General features: G+C 39.4%; 1 protein-coding gene across 1 annotated transcript; it reads right to left on the bottom strand.

The window, feature by feature from the left end:
- Window positions 1-9,919: 9,919 nt before the first annotated feature.
- LOC145967110 (uncharacterized) lies at window positions 9,920-10,912 on the bottom strand. The gene has a single exon (XM_083091772.1). The coding sequence runs from the start codon at window positions 10,910-10,912 to the stop codon at window positions 9,920-9,922; it is 993 nt and encodes a 330-aa protein (XP_082947898.1).
- Between the last annotated feature and the right edge of the window lie 381 nt (window positions 10,913-11,293).

Genomic DNA, 11,293 nt, shown 5'->3' with positions numbered 1-11,293 from the left:
CTAAAAAATCAATCTATACAAAAATCTATTATCATTATAAAAGTTTGATTGATCAAAATTACTATATTAAAAAGGTTTAATATTTTATAAATGTATATAATTATATAGGAGTAAAAGAAATCAAATAGTAAAAGAAGTATAATAAATCAAATATTAATATATTAAATTTCAACAATAAATATATTAAATTAAATAATAATTACTAAACAATAACTAAATAATAAAGAAATGTCAAGAAATTATTATGAATAAAATTTTATACGTAACTCTTTGCTGCATGCAGAATAATAAGTCACCCTATAAACATAGCCTCCACTTGGTTGTCCACCGGGTGTCCCAATATTTTCATCACCTAACGAAAACGCTATACGGAAAAATAAAAATATATTTATTAATAAAATTCCTTAGAAATATATTTCAATAACAAACTACAAATATGCCTCCTCAAATATATAATCAACAGACTACATCTATCGAAATTTATACACGAGACCTCAATAGGTAGTAGTACGTGAAAGTGAGAGAGACCGCACTATCGGGTGACTCGCGCGAGTGAGAGAGACAGCGCTATACGTAATACCATATAAAAAAATTAATAAGAATTAAACCGCGAAACAAGCTCGGACAGACTTGTCACCCTCATTATTAGTATAAATACATATGTAGTTATTAATAAAAATTTAAAAGATAATGCATTAAAATACTAAAGGTACATAATATTATACATGAATACATATATTATATATATATAATATATATATAATATATATTTTATAAATATATGATATAATTAAATAAAACTTTTAATTCATTAATTAACTTATCAAAATAATAAACTTACCAAATAAACTCCCGAAATAATTCGCACAGATTCCTCAAAATCCTTTCAATGCTGCATATTCTTATATGGTTTAAGCCTGTCTTTTGTCCGTGAATAATCCATTGGTCCATATCCCTTCCAACATATACATATATATTATATATGCAACCTAGACAAATAAGAAAAATTCAAATAATAACACGTTTAAACTTTAAGCATAAGAACATAATAATTAATACATTATAAAAATCTCTTTTCATATATGTATATTCTATATAGTTATTCAAATAAAACTTCACTACATAATAATAAATTATATAAAATCTAATTTCTTATCCACCCATTATTGCCAAATAATACATATATTTTTCATTTTGATTATTAATTGCAAAATTTTATATACAATTAAAATATAATGAGTAAGCAATGATAACTAAATAATAAACCATTTTCATTATGTGAAAAGCTCAACATTAATTAATGTATATATATATTTAATAAATGACCGAAAGTTGTCAAGTCAAGCACATTCAAAATAATATTAAAATATTTCAAAATATTCAAAACTTATCCGCAATTAGAGGTGCATAGAGTTAATAAGTCATGGCCAGATGATCATATGTGAGTATTTTAATCCGCTCCGACAATAGTCTAATAAACGTTCTATATTGTCGATTAAAATACAGCCAAGCTATAAATGATATGCACCCTCGAATATCTTCTGTATAGAATGTCGTTTTACAAAATATCTGAAAAATATAATAACTATATAAGACAAATATATTTAAAGATTCTGATTTAATAAAACCAATAATGCAAAATAAAGCTCATAACTCTTTACTGTGTGCAGAATTATAAATCTATATAACTACTAAATAAATTTTGTTATAACAAAAATTTACACATATATAACACACATGAAATATAAAGTTTAAATAATAATAATACAAGGTAATAAATATACATATTAATAATAATAATGAATGTATGGTCTTGTAAAATTCATTATGCATGATTTTATTATTGAGACGAATAATAAGTCTCCTCATAAGAGCACAAGGCTAAGTCCAGCGTACCGCGTTATCTCCCCTATTACTTTGTTATCTCCCCTAATGTTTTCGACGTCCGTGCCGAGTCTTAATGCGAAAGGGACTCGCGAATATATAATGTATGAATATTATAAGGAGCGCTTTCTTATTGCAAGAGTAATAAGTTATTACGAAATTATAAATTATAAAAGAATATATATATATATTATATGTTAAATTAATCCATATCATTAACTAACAAAGATCCAACAGTAATGCAATTTTTTAGCAAACTTTCAAGCCTTCAAAAGAGAAATAACAATATGTATAATACATATTTAATTAATAAAATAATGAAGATAAAATTTTTAATAATTACATTTATTAACTTTTACAAACAATATATATAAGTATATATATATATATTCTATACAATTAACAAGTAAGGAATATATAATTTATTCATATAAATTATAACGAATGAAATTATTAAATCGATTTATAAAGCGTTATAAATTCACTCACCAAAAGATAAGCGACCCTCCGAGCTTCATCCGGTGCAGCTGCACATGAGCTCACTCAGCGATAAGATAAGGCCTGGCGCGACTGCCTGGCGCGACTGCCTGGCACGGCGAACACCTGCATCCGGTGATAAAACAGCTCGCCACATCCTTTGTTCTAAGAGCTGAATAATGAAAGAATAATTAATACACTTTTATATTATAATGTAACACAATTATTATTAACAACTATCTAGACCATGCACCTATATGCACATACATATATACATATATCGTATAATTATTATATAGCAAATTGTAATTATAATGGTTTATAACACCAGAATTTGTTTATAACATTGTTAACTAGAACTATATAATTAATATAAAGAAAGTTAAAAATCAATTCTAAACGGAACATGCTAGAACGATCATTCACACTTCTATTGAAAGAGGTTGAGATTCTATATTAAAAAATATATGCATGCAAATTATTAAAATTCTGGTGACTAAAAACCTATTGTAAAAGCCGTACCTTTTGTAAAATGAATTAACGAGCTCGATGCATGGACAATACTGACAGCTCCGTCGTCCCCACTATCCCCACGCAAGAGCGCGGCCACTACGTCATAGCGCGCTCGAAGAAGAAGGACAGCTATAGCGGCGAGCGGCGGTCGAGCCGCCTACGCCCGGGAGCGCCGCATTCTCCTACCATTGCGGATAGCCGGCACGGAGTAGGGACCAGAGGGTACCTCAGGGAGCGCAGCTCAGTCTTCCGCGCATTTGACCCGACGCTCTTGAGACAACATCACCTAGCATTTGACCAGGAGCTCTCGAGAAGAAACCAACTAAAGCGATCACGAGCGTATTATAGAACATTTTTCGAGCCAAAAAAGAACTTAGTCGCAGGATATTTTTCCGGACTAAGAACTTAGTCTAGAGAGCAGTCGAATATTATAGTATACTTAAAGAAAATAAAGTGTCTTTGAACCATCACTTGGGTCTTCTGCCAATCATTTGTCACCGGTTCCTCCGACTCTCCTACAGGGACATCGCCGAGGCAGACCGTCCTCCACGGAGATTCATCGCATATCCTGACAGCAGTACTTTTGGGTAAGTACTCGTTTTAATTATTCAATAATTTCCTTTTCATCTCTCGTGATCTGCAACCATCAACCGAATATTATTAATTATTATTTTTGCATGACATATTGAAGAATTTTATTATACATAATAGTCAACAACTTACCTTCATACAATTCCAACGTCTTCACCTTCCGATAACACGAGTACGTTGATTGCCTTTGAACGTTAAACGCTCAGTCTGTCTTTGGTTTTATCCACAAGAGTGAATCGTCGCCTTCGACTTGTCAATCGATGTGCATTGGGTAGTCTACTCTACCCCTCTGCCGTTTCCGCGAAGAATTTTCTTTAGAGGAAATTTCTTTACGGACTCTGTGCCGCTGTGACGTGACGTCTTGCACATCGAAACTCGTCGTAGAGCATGGGACGCGCTCTTTAAGGACCGACTGACACATAGTATGATAACTCTGGTTTAGTATCATATATTAGAAGAATTATTTAATAATAACAAAACTAAACCAGTAGGTACGGTATCCATCTGATATTCAAACATTCCTACACCCCCTTCCTTACCACGTCACTGCATGTGAGGTAATTAACTAATAATTTTCTCTCATAATAAATGAGGAGTCGCGATTTCAGAATCTGTCCTGTCTCTTTCTCTAAACCGGTTACGAAACTTTAGATTTACGCGGTACATCCTTTGTTGACAGGTGACCCCTCGAAATTTCCATCGTAAGTATTAGATGTCGCGAAATAATTTCAAATTATCCTTTCAATAAAACAAATTTTAAAACTTAAATTATTTCGATAATAGATGGTTAGCGCCCGACGACCAGACCCAATAACCCGCCGCGAATTCCCTCTGCAAAACGCAGGCGTAACTCGCAGAGAACTATTCAGACAGCGGTTATTACGAGATCGCCCCTCTATCGCACGGCAATTATTTGTAGATAGGGATAATATCCCTTCTAGTATTTTACGCGCCGCCAACGATCGCGAAGATACTTTCTTTGATTTGTCCTTCGCTCCTTTGCCTCCTGAATTAAACCCCGAAACCAACAACGGTAATCCCTCAGCGATACCAGCAGGCGAAGAATCGAGTGAAGAAGAGGACCTTCCGCTGACAGACGAGGACTCTGATCACCTTAGCGATTGCCCAACAGTCGTGTACGATTTGGATAACCCAACGGTCAGAATTCCCCCAGCACTTCTCCTAGCTTTCGAGAGAAACGGAGAAATAAGAAGAACTCGAGACCAACAAGTCCAGACTGTGCCATCGCCAAGCCCTCCACAAACCCCTGATTCATTTTCAGGTTATTCTACCCCGAATTACTCTCCGGTCGCTCTTGGGGAGATAGACCCAGAACCGATAGACATCTCTCCAGCCGAAGAGAGCTTCGCGGATTTTGAAACTAACCAAATTTTAGATTACTTAGATAGTGAGGAGTTCTTGGGAACGGTAGACGACATATATCATTCATAGTTTAATTTCGCCAAAATTACCTTATAAACTAATGTAAAAGAACGAGGAAGGATAAAATAAAGAAAAGAAAAAAATAGAAATTTATAATATAATAAATCTGCATATTTATTTGTCAATCCTAAAATACCTCCGAAAAGAAGCGTCATATAGATCCTAATCTCTCGGCGTCCCAGGGTATAGCCGGCGTGGCAGGTTGCCCTGAAAAACAAAATAGAGAGATATAATATTGTTCGTCCCTGCACGGTGCGCCCTGCAGAATCGTTGAATAAACGATCGAATAGGACGTAACACAAACATTAAAATTTTTGGTGGCAGCGGTGGGATTTGCCAAAAAGGATCTAAGCTTCTGAGAGGAAATTAAGTGTTTGACGAATAAATTTTTATAAAGTATCTAAATCCATTATGCAGACTCGATCAAGCTCGACGAGCTCTGTAGCCACAGGGGCTACAAGGAAACAATATACAGCAGAGGAAACCGAAATCCTCATGCAAAAGGTAAACGAAAAGGAGAAACAGTTAAAAGAACAGGCTGAGGCCTTGCAAGTCAAAAACGAACATCTGATAAAAATGCAAGAAGAAATGAATCGAAAGGAAATGGCCGCAAGCCAAGAACAACCAGCTGTAGAGCAATTAATGGCTTCTATGCAAACGATTACCAATTATATTGAGAGGATTAATTCAAGGCTCATGAATCTAGAGACCTCGCAAAGAGAAGAAAGATATGTTCCACATGAAGAACGAACATTTTCTCAACCGACATCCCAACATTTTGATATCGCGGACCAACCTTCCCCGATACGCCTTAAAGATGCTATCGACACAATACCTAAATTTGATGGCCATAAAATGTCCGTTTTCCACTTCAGTAAAATTTGCGAACGCGCTCTCGATTTAATACCCGCATATCATGAATATCATTTAGTGCAGCTTATTATTAATAAGCTGCAGGGACATGCATATTCTGCCATAGAAGGGGTAGAATGTCACACCGTTTTCGAGCTAACGAAACGACTAAAATTAATTTTTGGACCAAATAAATCCGTCGACCAATACCGAGGAGAACTAGCTAATATATACATGAAACAAAATGAAAATATTTTTGATTATATAAGCAGAGTGCAAGAACTACGTACTGCAATAATAGATGGAGAATCTGATTTATCCGGAAACATAGGAGAACGAAGAAAGGACGCCATCGAAGCAACCACTATGAACAGCTTTATCAACGGACTTCCATCTGACCTATTAGTACGCGTAAAACTCGAACATCCGAGGACCTTCGAGGAAAGCATTAGCACAGCCATACAACTATCCAAAACTATTGAAGCTGAAAACATTCGGAAGCGAACTCTCTTCCGCCCAAATTTTCAACCCCGTGCTGACCTCCCCAATAACGTCAGCAATGCAGCTCGCCAAAATCCTATGAGCAACAACACTAACAACCGTTACCATCCCAACAATGGACATACAACCTCGCAACCACCTTTCCCCGCATCACCAGTTAAATTAATTGCTGGACAGCCTCAACAAAGTTATCAGACCAAAATCTGTCGCTATTGTAAAACTCCTGGACATCTTATAGAAGAATGTCGGAAGTTAGCTTACAGAAGAGCTCAAGAAGGGAACCAACAACCCGGTACTTCGGGAAACGCGCAAGGCGTTCCGATGAGAACCGACGTCCGCCGGAACGACCCGCAACCAGGACGTCCGATTTACCACATTCAAAAGAAAGTCAACATAATAACACCACAGGAAACTCCCGCACAAATTTCCGAATCTGCCAAATAAACGACAGACAACAATCTACAGAATTGCCCACAGTAACGTTATCCTCTCCAGATCTAATAGCAGATTGCAAATTTATGATTGATTCTGGATCTGGACTAAACCTTATTAAACAAAAATGTTTAAATCCAAACGTTACTCTCGACAAAACTAATCCTTTATGTCTGCAAGGAATAGCTTCTGAAACTATCGTTACACTAGGAGCTGTTTCCCTATCCGTACTTGGAAAACTATCTGAATTTTATGTCATATCCGATTCGATAGGATTCTTACAAGATGGAATATTAGGCAACAAGTTCCTGAAAGAACGAGCTGTTATAGTCAACTATAGAGACAACTTTATACAGTATGAAGATATGAGAATTCCATTCTCAAACTCAAGTACAATATGTCTTAAAGAAAGAACTGTCACTCCCTGTTCTTTTCATATCACCAATCCAGAAAAACAAATCGGATATGTACCTCGTCATACCCTTGCCGAGGGCATATATTTCGGGGAAGCTATCGTCACCAATAATAATGGAAAAGTCCATATGCCTATATTCAATACTTCCGAGGAAGAATTGACCCTTAATATTCCATTCATAGAATTGCAAGATTATGATACTCATGAAATAACAGAGAATCCCACTGGAACCCAAGGGCTTCCCAGAGGATTAATCAGAACTTTTAACTCCAACAATCTCGCTGGACTAGACGAACCCCGAGTGGAATTCGTCAAAGCCATAGATAATCTGTTACGTCCCGGGATGTCGCGGCTCTAAAAGAGAATTCGGACGTCGCGGGGCTCGATCGCTTTTTCGGGTCAAGCGAACCTATGCGGCTCTTCCCGGGGATACGTGCGATCTGAAGCGCTCGGAATTATTGTTCGGGCTCGGAGTCAGTGGACTCTTCGTCGGGGTACACGATAGGGATGACTATATTACCGTCTTGAGTTACTGGATGATTGGCAGGGTGTAGCCAATAGTCTAGAAGTCGCTCAGGGCACTCGGGGCATTCGTCGCTAATCCTGATGCTGCTTAATCTACTTCCACAGGAGTAACACCCGAATCCGATGGGTTCGCCAATTATAAGTCTATGTTTCGTCACGTAATTATACCGTAGACGTTCTTCAGCGGGCAGGGAATAATAACAGAATGCGCACAGAGCGGCTCTAGTTTGATTATTCGCGAAACCGCAAGCTTTCTGGCAAAAGCTCAGGGAGAGATCGGGGGTATTAAGGGGGGTCTGAGTGATCCGATCACGAAACACGCGGGATCGCATCGGGGAGGAGCGATTTTATCGGGTGAAATCCGATTTTCCAGGGATTTTCTTGAAAGTAGGTCTCGGTTGGGACTAAGTCCCTTTAACGCAGCGTCGGTTTAAAGGGATTCGGGAAAGTAGGTCACGGGGTAATTGGGTCAATTTATGTAGGTCACTGGGTCATCGCATTAAATCCCAAAATAAAAATTAGGTCACTGGGTCAGTGGGTCATCGCGTTAAATCCCAAAATAAAATTAGGTCACTGGGTCAATGGGTCATCGCGTTAAATCCCAAAATAAAAATTAGGTCACTGGGTCAGTGGGTCATCGCGTTAAATCCCAAAATTGAAAATAGGTTAGTAGATCGTTGCGTTAAATCCCAAGCGTCGGATTAAATCCCAATTCATAATTTCGTTAATTACAGCTTAAGGAGAGGACCGCGGTCATTTATCACTATGAATTCGAATTGTTGTTATTATTATTGTTAATATTTGGCTATTATTCGCGGAATAGAGCCGGTATTCGCGGTAATTCGCGGAGATAAGGCCGGGGATTTAATACAGAGAGACTCGATTGACCACTGGAATGTACCGCGGCGCCGAAGGGTCGGGCTAAGATCGTAAAAGTGAAACCTTATACAAAAACACGATGGGCCTGGCAAAAAGTCGTGACTTGCACAAACAGGAATTTTCAACCGTCACTTACCTCCAAGATGGCTTCGCTTCATTTCCTTTCGAAGATTAATTTCCACGTGGCCTGGCCGCGTTGATTAATCAGGCTGCACTGGTAGGCGGGGATCGCGGCGCTCCACGCGGGTCTCCGGGATGAACGGAAGCGGGTTGATGCGGCTGGTTATCAACGTCGATGGGGATGAGTCGTTCTGGCCACTTTATTAAGCACGTGGTTTTATTTGCACTCGCGAATAATTGTTCGTATTCTTTATCGTAGTGGTTTGTTTCTACGATATCGATATAATTGGTGGATGCGGCGTAGTAATGTCTCGCTATCATCCGACGGAGTTGATTTTTCCTACCGGCACGGCGTGTTTTAGGCATTGTAGAAAATTAAAGTCATATTCGGATTTTCTGTAGGCGTCGAGCGGCTTGTCCTCTCTGAGCCGTCACTTCAAATCAGAAATGATTGATTATGCTTCGGATTTTCTGTAGACGTCGAGCGGCTTGTCCTCTCTGAGTCGTCACTTTGAATCAGAAGTAATCAATTATGCTTCGTATTTTCTGTAGGCGACGAGCGGTTTGTCCTCTCTGTCGTTACTTCAAATACGAAAACTCGATTTAATTGTTATAATTTAGTAGCACGTGCCTGGTTAAGAATATCTGTATATTAACGTCGCGTCGCGTGGGATGTGGATTTATTGAATTAGGATTCTTTGAATGATCACGAAGTTTAGCACACACTAATATATATTTCTAAAATAATACACAAAATGTAATATATTTAAACTAGCACTTAGATTCGAGAATGAATTTATAATGAATTTGGAATTTGAGTTAAGATTATGATATGGAATTAGAGTTAGAGTCCAGCTTAGGACTTGTCGGTTCGGTGTCGCGAGTTAGACTGACTGAGTCTGGGCCCGCTCCGAGGTCCCTCGATTTCGGCGGCTCGACTGCTGCGGCGGTCGAAAGTGGGGAGCTTGGAGAGAGAGGGGCCCTAGCGGAGCGCCATCTCTGGGCGCTTGGCGGAGGCTTAAATCTAACGCAGTGCCGCGCTCGGCCGCTAGTCGGAGTTCGGTGTCATAGCGCGCCTTGGCGCGCTTTTCAAATGCGCTGAAAGAAACTTAGAAGATTTACATGAAAGTTCGTGGAAAAATCAGGCGCGGGATGTAACACCTCCCCCCTTAGATGAAAATGTTGGACGATGTTCCAACATTTTCCATGTATAATCTAAAGTAATGTAAATTATTTCGCACGCTCTTATATTCTATGTATAATATGCTTAGAACTATTTTGTGTGCACTACACGTTTTCGTTCAAAAGTTTTCGAAGTTCTCGGTAGTCACGCACTTCACTTATTGGGGGCTCTATGGGGGTTGGTCGAATGTCTTCGGTTATTGGGAGGGCTTTAGTGGGCTGATTTTCTGGCGTCGAAAGGGGTTTGGAGGATCGCTGATTCTCGTCGTCCATTCGTCGTCTTGGTGATCCTGTGTACAGGAGCAGGTTCGTCATTGAAGTCCATACCGCTCCCAGTAGATGCAGGCTCCATCCGTATATCGAATGCAATGCGTATCCGTGGATGATGGTGTCCACGATTAGCTTTATTAATCGGATTATTATGAAAATTCCGATGACACCTGCGCTGGCTGATCCGAATGTGATAAATCCTGTCCACAATTTTTGCCCTGCGTTCTCCGCGATCTGGTCCAAGGATTTTTCGTCTAGCAGGTTTAGCATGGATATACTTCCTGCTGGTATTTCTCGTCCCATGGCCCCTCTTGCTATTGTATTCAGCATCGAAGGTTTTTCCATAGGGAACATTATGTGGTCGCGGAGTCTGTCTAAATCTTCGCTGGTATAGATGCCGCTGGTGGCGAGAGAGGAGGGGCTCACGTATTTCCAGGTGGGTTTCGTGAGCGGTTGGATGATCGAAGGTGCCGCCGCCTCTTGTGGTCGTGGCATCAGGCGGTACCAGCTGCCGTGTATGTTGTACATAACTGGCAGGAATTCGTTGCAGTCCCTCGGCGTTCCTTTTTTGGTGAGTATCCTTGTCCTCGGTAGCATGAATAATGATTGATTTTTGTACGTTACCGGGATTTCGTTATAGCAGACGTCCGTTGGTCGTACTCGGCATTCTACAGCTAGACATTTGACCAGGTGTAGGGCTTCTCCCGCCATGACTGCGGTGTATCCAGGTGCCTTCATTATTCGATGCGCCATTTCGTCAGGGGCGAAACTGGCGAGCGAGAGCGCGTTTTGTAATATCTCTTTTTCGAGCGCGCATTTTTGTTCCATTATGTCGCGGTAGAGTCGCGTCAGTTGTGTCTTAATATGTTTTTCTACGTATATAAATTTAGAATTTACATACGAGAAAATGTCTAAGTTACTGACGGATATTCTTGTGCGGATTTTGAATGTTCTTCCCTTTTCTGTTTCTAGTACGAATAATTTTGGGTGTTCCGTCAGCATGAGTTTGTAGCCACACAGTGTCATCTCAGTGGTTTTGGTGAGGGCGAAGGTCGTTTCCTTCGTTGTCACTGTGTAAACGGTTGGCGTCTCGGTGTTTGTCTGTGCCGTGAGTTTATCGGCTGGGCCCTCGTATAGCACGTCGTATTGGTCGAAGTGGCAGCTGTCCCTTGGCGTGATAGTCCAGTAGGTCTCCGAGCCGTCGTGGTC

The sequence above is a fragment of the Camponotus vicinus genome, unplaced genomic scaffold (genome assembly GCF_025532165.1).
Source record: "Camponotus vicinus isolate PSW18456_S1 unplaced genomic scaffold, iyCamVici1.0 SCAF_2, whole genome shotgun sequence".
Classification (NCBI taxonomy): domain Eukaryota; kingdom Metazoa; phylum Arthropoda; class Insecta; order Hymenoptera; family Formicidae; genus Camponotus; species Camponotus vicinus.
This window is presented reverse-complemented; position numbering and strand designations above follow the sequence as displayed.

Excerpts from the sequence above, each read along its gene's own strand:
- LOC145967110 (XM_083091772.1), bottom strand. The coding sequence starts at position 10,912 with ATGGAACAAAAATGCGCGCTCGAAAAAGAGATATTACAAAACGCGCTC.